The 18,853-nt window shown below is 39.8% G+C and overlaps 1 protein-coding gene across 1 annotated transcript in view; it reads right to left on the bottom strand.

The window, feature by feature from the left end:
* adamts3 (ADAM metallopeptidase with thrombospondin type 1 motif, 3) overlaps positions 1–18,853 on the bottom strand; it is a 225,536-nt gene that overhangs the window by 11,992 nt on the left and 194,691 nt on the right. The window contains 2 exon segments of the mRNA XM_034216683.1: positions 8,945–9,077; positions 9,419–9,575. Of these exon segments, the coding sequence (XP_034072574.1) occupies positions 8,945–9,077; positions 9,419–9,575 (290 nt within the window).

Genomic DNA, 18,853 nt, shown 5'->3' with positions numbered 1-18,853 from the left:
TAAAATAAGATATGAATGAACAACAAAAATAAAATACGTTACATGTATTTGTTATTGGCTATGGGTTATTGGTTATGCTCACATACTTATTTAATTATTCAAATGTAAACCGATCTTGTTCATATGGGTGTTTAGAGTTGTACCCCCTAGATCTAGTCTCTAGTAATTCTGCTTAAAGTGCACCAGATTGAAGCATTTTGCTTTAAAATGTTCAAACATTTCTTCCTGGTATGCCTGAGAAGGCAGATATGCTTGTTTTTCTCAACAAGAACTTAATCAATTTTTTTACCCTGCCCCTCAAAGAATCGGAATTGAGAACCGTTAAGAACCGGAATCGAAAAGTAGAATCGGAATCGGAATCAGAATCGTGGAAATTCAAACGATACCCAACCCTAGTCAAAAGTCAGTTGTTGGTTCTTGCACCTTGAAGGCCAGCACAAATGTTTATTTGCGCCAGTTGGGTCAAACTGGAACCATATTGGTCAGTAGACTTAGTTGTTTGGACAAAATAATGTTCTGTATTGTGCTCAGTCAATTTTGAAGAGGTTCATGCTTATATTTTGTTCCTCTTCTGTGACATGTTTACATGCTTTAATGTTCAAAAAGGTATTTATTTCTCTGATAATGTCTGTGTTGCAGAACCTCTTTTCACCCTGGACACAGTGGAGACGTTATTGTTGTGATAATTTTCTTGACTATGAATCGTGTGGTCTCTTAAATGGCCATCACCACTTCCCAGAGCCCAAGTTGATGTCACAAAGGTCTATTTTTATTCCAAACCACAAAGCTATTCAACAGAATTTTTGAATAAAAACAGCACATTCTTACACTATTTAACTAGTTATTGCAGATGTAGCGATCATTCGAATGTTTTGTTGTGTTGTAACATAAACCTGCCTTTAAATCAATACACACTGATCTACCTTTTTGATAAGATTGAGGAGAAGCGCCTTACAACTCCCCCTTTAGTGAGAGCAATCTCAGTGAAACAACCTGAGCCTTTAAGGTTGAACCCAGACTTATCTCACTTTCCCCAGTATACTCGCGGTGTTGCTGTGTAATGACAGGCAGATTGATCAAAGTGTAGATCTATAAAGCCCTCTCACTAACCGCAAGTTAATCTTCTACACCACACTTCAGACCTCCTTCCTTCTATTTGAGCGCCTAATACCGATTTGGGTCCTGTAAACGCTGGGGCATACCCCATGCAATCAGCTACCTGGATCAGCCTCATGCAGCTTTTATATATTATCTAAAGGGCCCTTCTTCTTTTCTTTTTTTTTAAAGGAACAAAGAGTAGAATAGACAAATAAAACAAGTTTAGACTTACAAGTTAAAGCTCAAGGGCTTTTTGCTTTGAATTTCAAAGGTTAATTGAAGATATATCCAAGATACACCTATACACATACACTCAGAAGTATTCTTGGGCTTAATCCTTTCTTAATCCTTCAATTTAATGGTTTCAAAAAGCTTTTCAAAAGACTTGTGAGAAATAACTTGGGGTAAATAAGCGATACAATCCCTGTTATTTATAGGCATGCAATCACATGCAGGCTGTTGAGATGGCGAATTACGCGGGTCTTCTGAAAGGAGGGAAAAACTGGCAAAATACTAAGTGATGCGATTCAGGCTCCTTTGCAAGGGAGCGCTGTATCCAGTAAATTCTGGAGCAGTTGCAAATAGCTTTGAAAACACCATGCATTGTGATTGGGAAATTAATTTCAGGGGTGAAATGTTGACTAAACATCAAGCTTGAATGCTCTGAATGCAGACAGACTCTTTCCAAACTTCTCAGATAAGTTGTAAATCTGCTGACGCCTCTTCCATAACATCCAGATGTAGTGTATCTAGCCGTACAAATATTGGTTTATTTGTGAAGGAATTTCAGAGGCAGCCACTTCATTTATGTCTTTTGACGGATAAGAGTTAGGATTTAATTTATTCTAGAGGATTCTTCATATGTTTTTTACTTGTAGTTTTTGATTGGTTTGAGTGCCATGAATGGCAATGCATTGTCTCACGTTGGAGGCACACATCCCTGCAATAAATACAACAAACTCGATAGATTGGGGGAACATATAGTTCATTTTGTGATATGGGGTAATTACCCCTTTAAAGAAAATAATGTTTTCCGAGAGTTCTCCAGTGGAACAAACAGTCAGATATACAGTTGTTTTTTTTAACAAGACAACAATTTATTCAGATTGTCTGAATTTACATATTTAGAGTGCTTCTGAAATATCGATAACAATCCCCATTTTACAGAAACCTGTGTGCATGCACAACTACGGTGATTGTTGTGGGTCAAAGTGGAACCAACTGAGTCTGCAAACTGTGGTGGAGGTTTACATTGGACCACTTGGATAATAATTTAACCGTTCATCAATGCGTTCTGTGAAGTTTGGCTTAGCTGAGGGGTTTGTTCGTCTGATCTGATTGAGTTTCTTATTCTTCAAACTTATTTTTGGAAATATTGCCTTTGATTTGTTGAAAGGTTATCTGAAATTGGATTTGCTGTTAAAAACAAAAATGGTGATATGATTTGACATCTGCTGTGTGTGCACACTCATTTAACTATTAGAGGCTGCAGTAATTTACAAGTAGAAGAAGAATATAACGAGTTATTCTCCTCTGGGATGCTGACATACTGTACATGTCAGCATTTTGCATTCAGCTCTGCTCACAAAGGATGTGAGCTAGGAGTGTGTTTTCAGGAAATCCTTTGAACTTTGAAGTACAGAGGATTATACATGTTTGTACTCCAGTTAGTGATTCATCGAATTACACTGACAAGCAAATCATGTATTGCACAGTAATTAAATAATGTCTTCCCACAGGGATTGAACAGTTACGCTGTGTCCAAGTATATCAAGTTTACATTCTACCTCGCTGCCTTTGTGCGAGTCTCACAACAGGAGGGAGCAGTTTGTCATCATCAGAAATGTGAATTTATTATTTTCAGTCAGTGTCTCAATTGTCTTTCTTGACATTTTAAATCACCTCTGCTAGAGTCTTCTGAAATCTCTGTCCTTAACTAAAAAGTTAGTAAGTATACAAGTCAAGTTATGAAGCAAAGGTCTAATATCTAGCAATGCTAAATGGAGTGAACTCAGCCTTACTTAAGAGCAATGCTACATTTAGCATGCTGATGTTTAGCATACTGTATATCATTTCCATCAACTAAGTTTTAAGTGTTAGCATGCTAACATTTTCTAAGTAACACTTAACTTAACTAAATACGTTTTGTCTAATGACAACATAACGCAAACAAAAAATACATGATGATGGCACTAGATAAAATCATGAACGGACAACCACAGTTCTTACAATAAATCCTAAATGAACACGACTTTCTGTAAAATATGCTATAGAATCCACGGCTCATTCTCTGGAAACCAATGTGACACATTTGCCAATCCATCCACTCCATGTTGATATATTTATATCCGGAGTCAAGGCTGATCCTCTTGCTGTAGTCCTGTGTCTTGGATCCTCTATCCTGAGTTCTGGATTAAGTCGTGGACTTCGGGTCGTGGCTGAACCTGTCTCTGCGGTCCTGCCTTGGGTCTCGTCATGCTGCTTCCCTGAAGGCTTCCACGGGATTGTAGCTGACATCCTCGTTGATTCATCTTCTTATTACAGACACATGCATTTCCTAACATTCGGTCTATATGCTGTAAAATGTATTATCTCTTCGATTTACACACGGCATCTATTGCACGTCTGTCCGTCCTGGGAGAGGGATCCCTCCTCTGTTGCTCTCCCTGAGGTTTCTCCCATTTTTCCCTTTAAACTGTGGGTTTTCTCCGGAAGTTTTTCCTTGTACGATGTGAGGGTCTAAGGACAGAGGGTGTCGTTTTTCTCATACTGATATTCTGAACAATCTGTGCTGTTGTATTTGCTGTAAAGTGTCTCTACTGTAGGCTATTTTTTATTATATGTACACCACTTTGGCTTGACCAAAAATCGTTTATAAATGTGCTATATAAATAAAACTTGATTTGATTTGATATTTCACAGAATAACCAAAAATGATTTATATGCCACTGAAGTCAGTAGAATTTAAATCTCTAAGGGTCATGAAAATCAGCACAGCATTGGCAATCCAACATAATAGTTGTTGGGATATTTCAGTCTGGATCAAACAGACCAGTGTTGTCCTCAGAGCCCTGAAACTAACACTGCTAACAGGCTAAAAGTCTCATGAACACTTTGAAGTGGACAAAGTTCAGATAAGATCCACAAGACATGGTTGTTTTGATATAAAGTGTGTCCTTCAGCCTCAAAAGAGAGGTTGAAACATAAAGCGTTCAGTCTCTGAGATTGCTTTCTTTTGTGGTTCGAATGGAGTCCATCCAGAAGAGAAGTCAATCCATACTAAGAGTAATACATGACACAGAATGAGTGAATAATTTTCTTCAGTGTCAGAAAACAGCAGCATTTGATCTCTCGGCTCTTTATTTCGTTTGGTTTAATATTCGACAGAATAGCGAGGTCTTAAGCCTCACGTTGCGTAATCTCACAGTTTGAGATTTGGATGGAGACTTCCGGCTTCAGCTTTTTAAAGTGTCTTGGGGTTTTACAGCCTTGACCACTAAACAGCTTATGCATCCGTTTTCTTTTACCTGCTGGCCTTTTCTGTCAGGGCCCAGCATTTAGACTCCTCAGATTTTGTTATTTTACTTTCACACCCCTGCTAGAGTTCAGAGCGTATAGCCGCTACACACAGTGTGTTTTCACCCAGAGAAGCAGCTTTTCCCTCCCGTTATCTCATCTCTAAACCAACTGTCACCGCTTTTAAAACGAGACTGCTATGATGGATCTCTGGGGACACAACTCATTACTCTCCTAACAAGTCCCACTGGAGGGATGTATTGATAAAAGAGTAGACCTGTCCTGGTTCTTAGTGCAGCAGATTTAGGGCAACAAATTGTAAAATCATCCCTGCGTTTAGTATTAATCGGCTTTGGTTCAGTCTCTGTGGGTTTGAACCTGTGGAATGTGAACTACTGAATAATTGACTTCATTAAGTGAATACCTTTTCACAACGCATTACATTCCTGGATTGTGAAGTTCAGCTATATATTTTCCTATCATATGTGTTGAAAATCCTCAAAGCACTTTAAATGTATTTCTATTTTCATCTTTTTTTAAAACACTTAGTTCAGTTTTAAATTATATTTTCTAAATGTAATCATAATTAAAGGTCCATTGTTCATTTCAAGATTAAAAGCTTCTCCACTTCTTGATCCCAATGTCTACTTAATCATTCTAATTAAGAAGGTTAGACCTTTATAAGATAAATTAAAACAATTGAAATGTGGACACATCCTCTAATTTTGTTGAACTATTACAAGGAACTAACAAGGAATCATGTTATTAAAACACAAAGAATCCCAAGATGTGTTTTATTTCTATGGTTTCTCATGTCATTTGTGCTTGTAATGAGCTGGTTTTCTCTCAAAAACCCACGTTGCCATTGAACTTTGGGATTGTAGCCTTTGCAGACCAATTACATGCACATAGTCTACATAACACACTACAGGAAAGGGACAACACAAAAAAGGGCCCCCAGACACCAAATTACAAAAGATGAGTACTGTTGTGACACCTTTAAATAAATAAATAAATAAATGTAATTTATATAGCGCTTCTCATCTGCCAAGACAAATCTCGAAGTGCTTCACAACAAGGGATACTGATACACTTTGAGAGATTAAACAAATAATTGTAATAATAATAAGAAATAAAAAAAATAAAAAATAAAATAGAGTACAAAAGTAAAAGTCGGAGATAGCGATAAAAATGGCATTACTCCAGGTGTACCATGCTCAAAGTTTATTGGAAGGCCTGCCGAAAGAAGAGGGTCTTAAGGCCGGTTTTGAAGACCTCGGTGGAAGGGGCAGATCTCAGCTGATCTGGGAGGGAGTTCCAGAGGCACGGGGCGAATGAGCAGAAGGCTTGGTCTCCCATTGTTCGGAGACGTGTGCGGGGGATGTGAAGAAGAGGAGCGTGGCTGGAGCGGAGAGAGCGGGTAGATGTCTGGGTATGGATGAGGTCACAGAAGTATTTTGGGCTTTGTCCATTCAGGGCTTTGTACGTGAGGAGCAGAACCTTAAACTGGATCCTGTAGTGGACTGGGAGCCAGTGTAGTTTTGCAAGTATGGGGGTTATGTGTGCGGACCTTTTTGTACCGGTGAGACCTCTGGCTGTGCTGTTCTGGACAAGTTGCAAGCGGTTGATGGATTTGGCTGGGAGACCGGAGAGGAGTGCATTGCAATAGTCTAGTCTTGAGAAGACGAGTGCATAAACCAGTTTTTTGATGTCATCAGTTGAGAGTGAGGGCTTCAGTCGGGAAATGTTTTTCAGGTGAAAGAAGGAGGTCTTGGTGATGTGTTTGATGTGGGCTTGGAAAGACAGAGTGGGGTCAAACCTTACACCGAGGTTGGTGACAACGGGGGAGAGAGGAATGAGCTGACCATCAAGGGAGGGGCTGATGTTGGCGGCCTTGGCAAGCTGGTCAGTGGTGCCTATCAGGATTGCCTCCGTCTTGCTGCTGTTGAGCTGAAGGTAGTTGGTGGTCATCCAGGAGCGGATGTCTTCCAGGCAGGTGTTTAGTGTTTGGATAGTGGTGATATTGGGTTGTGTTTTGATGTAGACCTGAGTGTCGTCGGCATAGCAGTGGAAGTTGATGTTATGTTGTCTGATGATATGACCCAGAGGTAATAGATAGATTAAAAATAGGATCGGCCCCAGCACTGAGCCCTGTGGGACCCCGCATGTCACTGCGGTGTCGTCAGACCTGGAACCCCCTAGAGACACGTGGTACTTCCGGTTGGTGAGGTAGCTTGAGAACCACTTCAGAGCCGTGTCCGTCACCCTGGTGTAGGTCTCGAGGCGGTGGAGGAGGATGGTATGGTCCACTGTGTCGAAAGCCGCACTCAGGTCAAGAAGGACCAGGATGCTGGGTGACCCAGAGTCGGCTGCCATCAGTAGGTCGTTGGCTACTTTTATTAGGGCTGTTTCTGTACTGTGTGCAGGGCGGAAACCTGATTGGAAGGTCTCATACATGTCATTGTCAGACAGACAATGACATGTAAATCTATCAATGCACCAATCATCGTCGAGACCTAACAGATATACCAATCTGGATATCATCCATATTATATAAAGAGAAAACAGCTTGAGAGGCTTGTGATTATAACATGGTTTATCAGTCAAAGATGAAAAATGCTATTTAATTGCATTATGGGTTCTGAGCTTGATTCATTACTTAGATAACGCCCCTCAAACATTAGTAAAGTGACATGCTGCCATTTATTGTCAACGTTACCTCCAGGTAACACCATGGTGCCTGCCTCCTCATGAGTCCTGACTCTGGAGAGAGAGGTTCAACTTTATGCAAATGTCCTTTCATGTAACAGGAGCAACAAGTCTGAGACAGCAATCCCACTCTCTTTGATTCCTCTGGAGAAGCCCAGCTCTTAGCAGCTAAGATCTAACTTGACTATGTAGTAACACTTCAAATGAAAAGAGGGAAAACATCATCATGATATAATTTAATTTAATTACCCCACTGCAGTTATTATGTCGTTGGCCCAATCCCAAATCACCCCCTACACAGGTTTAAAACTAAAAGAGCTTTACAGAAGAAGTAACACAATTAAATATGTTTGGAGTTTTATTTGAGTTATTAATTTAAATGTTTTGTCAAAGAGATGCTGATTTGAAACCGTTGTTACATACAGTTACGGCATTTCCTGTTTCTGCCGGAGAGAGGGGAGTTTGTCCCAAAGCTTGCTGCTGTATTTACTCCCTCCATCTGACAGGAGGGAGCCTCGTTGAGCTGCGAGTGTCACTCCACAGAGTTTACTCCGTCACGGAGGGGAGTGTGTAGGGGTAGGGTGTAGGGCGTGGTTTGGGATTGGACCGTTGTGTCCCTGGGCAAGACACTTCTCCCCAAATCGTCCTGTGGGGATTGTCCACAGTATTGAGTATGTCGCTTTGGATAAAAGCGTCTAACAAGTATAATGTAATGTTATATAGGGTTTTGTTAATGTTAATGGTCTGCAAAGGCTAAAACCCAAAGTCCCTCCAACACTGCCCCTGCCTCAAAATCACCATACTCCCATATTTCTTCGTTAACATAGTGACATCACTAAGTAAAACTCACCCTTCTCGCCTTGCGCACCAAAACATTGTACGCGATATGCTAAGGTGTGGGACATCTCTAAGCAGTTGACCATTCACAACAGAGCTGACTCGCTAACCAATCAGAGCAGACTGGGCTCTGGTTTCAGACAGAGGGTGAAAAGAGGTGCTGCAGCACAGGCAGTATGAGAAAAATAAAGAGCTTTTTGAACATTAAATCATGGAGACATGTAACGATAGAAGCACAACATACAATACTGTATGTCATCTTTAAAAATATGAAAACAAATCGGAATCAAAATACTAATCTTTACGAGTGGTGAAGAGCTTTCATTTCAAGACTGTACGTAAGAGTGTATTGCAAAAAGACTAAGAGTCTAAAGCAGGTGTGTTTCAGGGGGAAATTATCCCCAGGCCCTGCATTCAAAATGTCAAAGTGTTTCTCCTTTGCTCCTCCTTTACAGTAATTTTCATATAAGTTCTCATCTATATAATGCAGTAAGTATTGAGCAAAGTGCTTTGACAAGCTGAAAATAAAACCCAAAACATGGAAGTTAAATCACAAATGAAACATTGTTCATCTTGCAAAAACTAAAGAGATATGTTCTCTCTATTCCCACACTACACATTATAGTTTTAGAGGCTTATTCAAATTCAACTCATGCTGACAGAAGCTACTTGAACATTGTTATCTTAATAGACTGCAGCTAAGTCCCACTTTGTATCTAATCAGCAATTTCCCAAATGGCTCAGTATATTTTCCTATGAGGGAAGCGGAGGGAGCGGTACTCACTGAGGCTGGGTGCAGTCCTGAAGGTTACACATTCTGCGGATCGGTTTCGGCTTCTTGCTGGCGTCGCAGTACCCTCGATGGACCATTTTGGTGTCTCCTTTCTTTCGACATCCATACTTGGTGTACTGAAACCCTGTGAAAGAAGTGAGGACCATTTTGTTTTTTAGTAGGAAAGCGTTCTGTTTGTCCATGGAAACAGTTTAATTTCCTTATCAACCGGAACCTTAAACAACAAACCACCACCAAAGAAGCTCCTTTAATAAAAAAAAAAAGAGTAATATGAAAAAACAAACATTTTAAATAGCTTCAGCTCAAGAGAATAGGAACTAAAGTAGAGAAAATGAGACAATCAAATGCTGCCTACTTACAGCAAGAGCAGTGAGCCCATTCATCAGATGATCACATTTATAAAAGAAGGAACCAATTTATTCCTCTCAGGTCCTTTTGAAAATGTGATGGTAATTGTTCCTTTACCTCCGGCACAAGGCTTGGAACACGGAGACCAGCTCTTCAGAGCCCACTCAAACGTCTCCTCCTGGATCACGTTGTTGTTGTTGACGGGCACCGAATCTTCATGGATGATGTACTTGTACATTAAAGTAGACCGTGTTTCATTATCTTTAGGTACTATCTGCAAACAATGGAAATAACGAAAATCAAACAAAACACATGACCAAGGGAGCATCGTTCTGCAGCGTATTTGCATGAAACTATTCTAAGTGTAAATGTGTGCAAATTATTTGATTGAATTTCAGGAAACAGGAGAGTAATTGTTCCATAAAAACATTAAAGCAGTTTCCATAATTTCGTAAAAACAAGGTGTAATCGGTTGAAGACTGGAATTATCGGACAACAGGGGAGTCTGTGCTTGAGATAAGACTGAAGCCACTAGGGCATCCACTACTAAAACATATTCTCTCTGATCTGTTTTTCTCTGGATCTGGTGTGTTTTACAGAGTTTCTGGAGACTGGAAAACAAGGGAGTTCATTTCCAAATGGAAACTTTTGGCAGTATGATATACCCTGGAGGAGTATAGAGATGAAGAACCTCCTTTAAAACTTACTTCAATAACAAAACCTTCAATGTATGTTGGACACAGACATACTTTTTATATCGAATAATCGAATAATTCATGGTGAACTTTGTGAGCTTTTTCCAGGATGTGAGATCAAAGTGAGCTCGGAAAATACCCGAGCAGACTCACAGTTCAAATGATACCACATTAAGTCATTCCCTTTTTTTTTTAAGACAAAATTAATGACAAAGGGATGATAATTGTTGTTCTTAGAGTTGCGATATGGCCAATAAACTACATAATGAGGATCATAAGATAGCAGTGTTATTTTTATTTTTTTACTTTTATTGTCATTACACAGTAGGCCTACTTACTATGTGACAAAATGGTTTCTCTGCATTTGACCCATCCTAGTGTTAGGAGCAGTGGGCTGCCATTATGACCGGCGCTCTCAGATTTTCAGTTCTTTGATCGTAACTTTGTGTATTCTTGCGTCACTGTTTGTTCGTATTTCTTTTTCTATACCACAAGATTGTAAATTAAGATTTTAAGGATTAGGTGGTAGAGTTCCAACCATGACCCCTTTGTTCTTGGCACATGTGGGCTCATGATACAAATTGCATATTCAATGTTTTTTTTTTAACATTAAAGCATGTAAACATGTCACAGTAGGGCAGTGGTTCTCAAACTTTTTCGGTCAGGCCCCCCCTTTGGAGAAAAAAAAAAGTCGGGCCCCCCCAACACAAATAGTCAGGCTCAGTGGCGGCGCCAGAGATTTCTTTTGGGGGTGCTGTGGGGTAGCTTGACCTTTCATAGAGCGTGCTCAAACATTTAGGGTTTCCCATTAATGTACCGGTCGCTACAGTGGAATTTTCTACTGCAACACTCCCCACGCACATACACTATGTACCCGCGACTGTTACAATGAAGGCTCGATATCAAGTCTCGGCATATAGGTGTAAGCAGGGGTAAAGTGCTATTTTTATAGGTGGTGTGTGGACTTCACATAGGGGGGTCCGGGGGCATGCTCCCCCGGGAAGATTTTTAAATATTGAAGTTGAAAGCATCAATCTGGTGCACTTTGAGAGCAAAATGAAGAGATCTATGGATACATCTCTCAACACCCAGATGAAACAGAATTGTAAACAGATTTACTATTTCTTTATGGATATTTTATAAATCACTCTTTTAAACTTTATTCTTGTTTTACTGTCATATAGTATTTCATAGCTGTTTTTCATGTATTCTCTTATTTTTTTATAACTATAATGATCATATAAACGTGTGCCTCGGAAATAATTGTTTACATTAATGGTGACCAAAACGTTTGAGACCCACTGAGATAACACTGAGAGTCCTTTAGCTCACTGAGACTCTCAGTCTGACATGAGAGGACTCTCCTCCACTTTGTTGTTAAAAAAACTCCTTATATCCGTTAGCGTAGCTCGCTAGCACCAGAAGCTAACATCAACGATCTCCGGTACCGGTGCGCTATCTCTCTCTCTCGCTCACGCACGCACACAAAATGGCTCGTTACACACACACACACACACACACACACACACACACACACACACACACACACACACACACACACACACACACACACACACACACACACACACACACACACACACACACACACACACACACACACACACACACACACACACACACAGAGCCGAGCTTTAATGAAACACAGAGACCCAGACGTAATAGTACTGTATCATATTATTTTCGAATCAATAATTGTTCAAAATATGATTTTTTTTTTTTTTTTTATAATCTTTTTTTTTTTTTTAATAACCATTTGTTCTCCTGGTCTCTCGCGCCCCCCCTGTCATGCCTCTGCGCCCCCCTGGGGGGGCGCGCCCCCCACTTTGAGAACCACTGCAGTAGGGGAACAAAATACAAATATGAACCTGAAAATGAGCATCTATCTGGTCTAATTGGTTTGAATCCTACTTAAAGGACAGAAACAACTTTGTTTCTATAGGTAAATACAAATCTGAGTTGACAAATATGACATGTGGGGTACCTCAAGGCTCCATCTTGGGGCCTCCTCTCTTTAACATCTACATGCTACCGCTGGCTCAGATAATGAAAAACAACAAAATAAGTTACCATAGTTATGCGGATGACACACATTTACATAACCATTTCACCAGGAGACTATGCTCCAATTCAAACACTGAGTAAGTGCATTGAACAAATCAATGACTGGATGTGTCAGAACTTTCTCCAATTAAACAAAGACAAAACTGAGGTAATGGTTTTTGGAGCCAAGGCAGAACGTATAAAAGTTAGCACTGAGCTTCAGCCTGCAATGTTCAAAACAACAGATAAAGCCAGAAATCTAGGTGTAGTCATGGACTCTGACCTGAGTTTCAACAGTCACATTAAAACAGTTACTAAATCAGCCTACTGTCACCTAAAGAATATATCTAGGATTAAAAGACTAATGTCACAGCAGGATTTGGAAAAACTTGTCCATGCTTTTATCTTCAGTAGACTGGACTACTGTAATGGTGTCTTCACAGGTCTCACTAAAAAATCTATTAGGAAGCTGCAGCTGATTCAGAACGCTGCTGCTCGAGTCCTCACTAACACTAAGAAAGTGGATCACATCACTCCTGTTCTGAAGTCTTTACACTGGCTTCCTGTGTATCAAAGAATTGATTTCAAAATACTGCTGCTGGTTTATAAAGCACTGTATGGTTTAGGCCCAAAATAAGTTTCTGACCTCCTGCTAAATTATGAACCATCCAGATCTCTCAGGTCTTCAGGGACTGGTCAGCTTTCTGTCCCCAGAGTCAGAACTAAACAGGGTTAAGCAGCATTCAGTTATTATGCTCCAAATATCTGGAACAAACTCCCAGAAACCTGCAGATCCGCTGCAACTCTTACTACTTTTAAATCCAGGCTGAAGACTAGGGATGCATATCGTTGACTTTTTTACGATACCGATACCGATACCACTGAACGATACCGATAGTCAACCGATACATATCGTGATACTTTGAAAATGTATCATCCCACAATTACTCCCATAAAGCGCTTTACGATATAGTTAACATGTCAAATGAATATTAAATTCAATTGTGGGACTTCTTGGACCTTTTAGTACTGAACAAACAATGAAAAATACATAAAAAATATGAAGAAAACCGATTATGGACTATATTTTATAACATCAGGTGTACCGCGTGAATAGCACATCTTGTCAATGCAAACAGACCGTTATAGCACCGTTATAATTAATGTTAAACCTGAGATTCGACTAGAGAACAAATACATAATAGAATAATGGATCACAACAAATCTCATCTTTAAAATCAACATTTACCTTCACTGGTGAGAGAAAACAAATCCCATCACAGTCCTTTTTAATGGGACTTTTACCTTTCTAGTATTGAACAAACAATGAAAAATACATAACATATGAAGAAAAACGATTATGCAATCTAATTTATAACACCCGCCATCACGGGCTACGGACTCACTTTTAAAATTCATTTAAAAAAAAAAAAAGTATCGAAACCGGATCTGATTTCGGTACGGTATACCGTAGCCACCAATAACCGGTATTTCGGTAATACCGGATACCGGTATGCATCCCTACTGAAGACTTTTCTTTTTGCCGCTGTTTTTAATTGAAACTGAGCGGTTGTGTTTCGTTTTTAGTTAATGAACATTTGGGGCTAGGGAATCTGTGTCTGGGGACTTTGTCCTTGCTGATTTTCTCTGTGTATGCTGCTCGGGACGTACAGTATGTGCCATACAAGCGTACACAGCTCATGTTCGGAGAAACCTTAAAGAAAGGCATCAGTAAAATGGAACTTCTGTGTGAACTATTCATATCTTAAACTGCACTGTACTTTTTATTCATATACTTTATATTAATGTATTTTTTCTTTTAATGTTTCTTTTATTATCTTTTTAATGACTGTTTTTAAATGCCTTTGTCTGAATGTCTTTCATTTATGTAAAGTACCTTGAATTGCTATATAAATAAACTTCTAAAATCTGTCTATCTATCTATTCCATCATTTTTACCCTACAAATAAAAAACACATCAGTTGCACGGTCTAAAAAACAGCCGTCATTACAAGACTTTGAGACTAGACATACATTTAGTAAATATTGATAGGATAATAACAAATATATGAGATAAGGAGGGAGAATTTAGCAGGAAAGGGAATCTGGGTTGTTCAAAGGCTGTGCCTCTGTGTTGATATAATCATAAAGTAGATATTTTTGATAGCTTTTATATGGAGTTTGCAGCAGATTCTTTTCACATAAAATAATTTACTCTGACTTACATCACTCACTAGAAAAAACACAAAACTACATTTTTCCTAAGCATTTAATGGCTTGTCATTATCTGTGAAAGCAGAAATGTAACTGCTTGTGTGTAATGGGACATTACCAGTTGGGACGACTCACTAAATACCAATGTTGTGCTTCATCATTTATAATAATAATAATAATAATAATAGCTTCGATTTCTATAGCGCCTTTCAGGGGACCCAAGGTCGCTTCACAAGTAATAGTGCAAAGACAAACATAACAAAACAAAAGACAGACAAACAGAACAACAGATCGATTTAGGGGCCGAAAGCCTTGGCAAACAGATGGGACTTGAGGGCCCTTTTGAAGGAGGAATCATGAATGCATTACACATGAATATAACATTGCATCCAATTAGTGAAACTGATCTGTTTTGACCTGCAACAATGTATTTATATACTCTACTTACTGCCAAATTAAATATGAATAATTATCTGAATGATTTACCCTCCTTTATAAGATTACTTCTAAGAAAAATATGCTGTTAGTGAGAAAACTGTAGATGAACTTCTGTAAGATGGCCTGTTCTCCTCAGTGTTCCAATCAATATGTATGTAATCATGTGTCATAATATGGAGCGCACATAAAAGGCAATTTACTCAATCCTGCTACATGTGAGTCGTAGGAAAGTAGAGTCGGTATCCCTGGGGTAAAAAACAATAATGTGTAATGAGAAGGAAACAAAAGGTGAGATTACGAGTGTGTGTGAGCACTACACATCTCTAATAAAATGCAAACTGTAATAAAGACGTTAATCAGTAATGGCACCTAAAGCCCTGAGGAATAGAAATGAGAGATCACTAAACAGAAACAAGACAAAAACACATTTATAATCCCATCAAAGCTCCTCTTGTCAGCTACATATCAATTCATTTCTTCTGGAGCGAAACCGACAGAACACTTGAAACCTTTGAAGTCTGTTAAGAGTGAAAAATAATGTAATGATAGAAGAAAGACTGATTAGATCCTATTCCTTTTAGGACATTACATATGTAACACTCCTTGCATCATCATATTGCAATGGCTTCCAGAAATTATTTTATAATTATTTTACTAAGCTCTTAATGGTTTGGCACCCTCATATATAATACTTATTCTCTGTTTCTTTATGTCCCTGGTCGAGCCCTAAGGTCTCCTCAGCTGCTTTTGAACATTTCCTAAAGTCACCCAAAATAAAATGGGTGAAGCAGCTTTAATTCAGTACGCACTTACACGGTCAAATTCAGTGGACAGCTGAAAAATATATTTTTATTTTAGCTTTTTATTAGCAATACCTCCCTTTTGACAGGTCCTTTAATTATTCTTATAATTGTTTTTTTATAATGTTTTATTTAGTTATTTATTTTATAGTTTTTATATTTCTTTGTATTTATTCATTTTGTCTAATGTCCTCCTTTGTTTTACTGAGAAGGTTATACTTTGTTTTTGGGTTGTGTTTTTACGCTGCCTACAGTGAGTGTCTTGTTCTCTGTTTTAATTTGTGATGTGTGCCATGTTGTTAAAGCACTTTGAGCTGCACTAAGTGTACGAGAAATGGTACACAAATAAAGCATGATTATTATTATTATTTGTATCTATTTGTTAAAGTGCTCATTATCCTTTAGATGTGTATTGTGTAATATCATTATTTAGACCTGACATGTTCGTTAAACAAAGAGTACCTTCGATAACAACGATAGGGTAAGAATTAAAGGCATAAAGAACGTTTGTTTTCTGTTTCTTCAAACGCTGCTCCTGTACTGAGCCAAAAGTGACATGCTGCTCCAATTATGCAAATGCTATTAATAATAATAATAATAATAGATTTAATTTGTTAGCGCTTTTACAGGTGCTCAAAGACGCTTTACAGATATAGTGAGGAGAAAAGAAAAGGAAGGAACAACAAATAAATATATAGTTAAAGTTAAAGTCAAATAATACAAAAACAATCACACATTAAAAGCCAGATTGAAGAGGTGAGTTTTTGTGAGTTTTATTACATTACATTACATTACATTACATTGCATTACATTACATTGCATTTAGCTGACGCTTTTATCCAAAGCGACTTACAATAAGTGCGTTCGTCCAACAAAATACAACTTGAAGAAAATAGAATCATATAAGTACATCAGGTTTCATAGAGCAAAAACATTTCAAGTGCTACTCAACTGGCTTTAGAAAAGCCAGTCCTTTATTAGTATAAAAGTGCTTCGTTAATAGTTCTATCGCTCGAAGTGGAGTCGAAAGAGATGAGTTTTCAGTTTGCGCCGGAAGATGTGCAAGCTATCTGCCGTCCTGATGTCAATGGGGAGCTCATTCTACCATCCTGGAGCCAGGACAGCAAACCCACGTGTTTTCGCCGTTGGGAACTTGGGTCCCCCTCGCAGCGAGGGCGCAACGAGTCGTTTGGCTGATGCAGCGTAGTGCACGCGCTGGGGTGTACGGTTTAACCATGTCCTGGATGTACGAAGGGCCAGATCCATTCGCAGCATGGTAAGCAAGTACCAGTGTCTTGAAGTGGATTCTAGCAGTTACCGGAAGCCAGTGAAGGGAGCGGAGGAGCGGAGTGGTGTGGGAGAATTTAGGAAGGTTGAAGACCAAACGAGCCGCTGCATTCTGGATGAGCTGCAGAGGTCGGATGGCACATGCAGGTAGACCAGCCAGGAGGGAGTTGCAGTAGTCTAGGCGTGAGATGACGAGAGCCTGGACCAGAACCTGAGTCGCTTTCTGTGTCAGCTGGGGACGTATCTTCCTGATGTTGTAAAGCGTGTATCTGCAGCAACGGGTTGTAGCAGCGATGTTTGCAGTGAAGGACAGGTTGTTATCTAGGGTCACACCCAGATTCCTTGCAGTCTGAGTCGGGGAAACAACTGAGGTGCCGATGTTGATTGTTAGGTCAAGAGTGGGACAATCTTTTCCCGGAAGGAAGAGCAGCTCAGTCTTGTCAAGGTTGAGTTTGAGGTGATGAGCAGACATCCACTGAGAGATGTCAGCTAGACAAGCAGAGATGCGTGCGACAACCTGGGTCTCTGAGCGGGGAAAGGACAGAATTAATTGGGTGTCATCAGCGTAGCAGTGGTAAGAAAAACCATGCGGGCTAATGACTGATCCGAGCGAGTTTGTGTACAGGGAGAAGAGGAGGGGACCAAGAACAGAGCCCTGAGGGACCCCCGTAGTTAATTGACAAGGGTCGGACTCAGACCCTCTCCAAGTCACCCTGTAGGTACGGTCTTTCAGGTATGAGGTGATGAGGGAAAGTGCAGAGCCTGAAACTCCAAGTTTTTGGAGAGTGCGAAGGAGGATCTGATGATTCACCGTGTCGAATGCAGCAGACAGGTCCAAAAGGATGATGACAGAGGAGAGGGATGCAGTTTTGGCAGTGTGCAGTTCCTCCGTGACAGCAATGAGAGCAGTTTCTGTGGAGTGACCTGCCTTGAAACCAGACTGGTGCGGATCCAGAAGGTTGTTCTGATGGAGATAACAGGAGAGTTGTTTAAAGACAGCGCGTTCAAGTGATTTAGACAGGAACGGGAGGAGAGAGACAGGCCTGTAGTTTATAACATCAGACGGGTTGAGAGTGGGTTTCTTTAGGAGAGGGTTTACTCTTGCCTCCTTGAGACTGTTTGGAAAGTGACCAGAAGTTAGAGAAGTGTTGATGAAATGGGTGAGAAACGGTAGAATATCGTTTTACATTTTAATCCTGCTTAACCTTGGGTGTTGCAAGAGTGGAGCAACTCTTAGTATAGAAAAACAATGTTACTTAACCAACTAATTTAGTCAACCAACAGTACTTTTACAGCAAGTATTTTAAAAGTCCATTAATTCAACATTTTATTCAAAATGGGCATTTAGGGTTTCAGCTGCTGAGAATAAAGTTTTCTCTGTTTAATGATTGCAATATGAGGTTATTTGGACTAAGACTCTTGGTTTGACTAAAATAAGGCTTCGAATGGTGTCAACTCAAACACTAGGAAAAAATCATCAAGCTGAATAATTTCAATATTCGTCTTTCAAGATTCTTGAAAGTCTCTTCTCTTTCTGGCCCCATTAATCATCGTATTGTAAGTCTGGGCAGCCGATCGATACATTTGAGGCGAGAAGCCTGGGGCTGTTATTCACAAAGATTCAGAGAATAGTTTCAGAGAGCTCTAAGACCCCATTTACACGGGAGCGCAAACGCATACGGACCGAATTCGCTAACAAAAAAGTATTCCGTTCACACGCGTTCAGCTCATTTAACGTCTCCGTTCACACGAGACCACTGGAAATGCTGTAGTACATATGCCGGGCCTGTATGTGGCGCTGTACTTCCACACGAGACCGCTCGTAAGCACTGGATACGCTGTAGTACATATGCCGGGCCTGTAAGTGGCGCTGTACTTCAGATTTTGCACTAACATCTGTAGCATGGTCAGTAGCAGTAGCACTAGCAGTAGCTACTGACAGTAGCTACAGACCATGCTACAGCAGTGAGCAGCAGAGGTGGGACTATGGCTTCATCGTTATCAGGAAATGATCGTATAGGGCATACACACTGAGACGCTTGGCCCCCCAGAGCGTT

This window comes from Gymnodraco acuticeps, unplaced genomic scaffold, assembly GCF_902827175.1.
Source record: "Gymnodraco acuticeps unplaced genomic scaffold, fGymAcu1.1, whole genome shotgun sequence".
Lineage (NCBI taxonomy): Eukaryota > Metazoa > Chordata > Actinopteri > Perciformes > Bathydraconidae > Gymnodraco > Gymnodraco acuticeps.
Note: the sequence above shows the minus strand (reverse complement) of the source record. Positions and strands in the feature narration are given on the sequence as shown.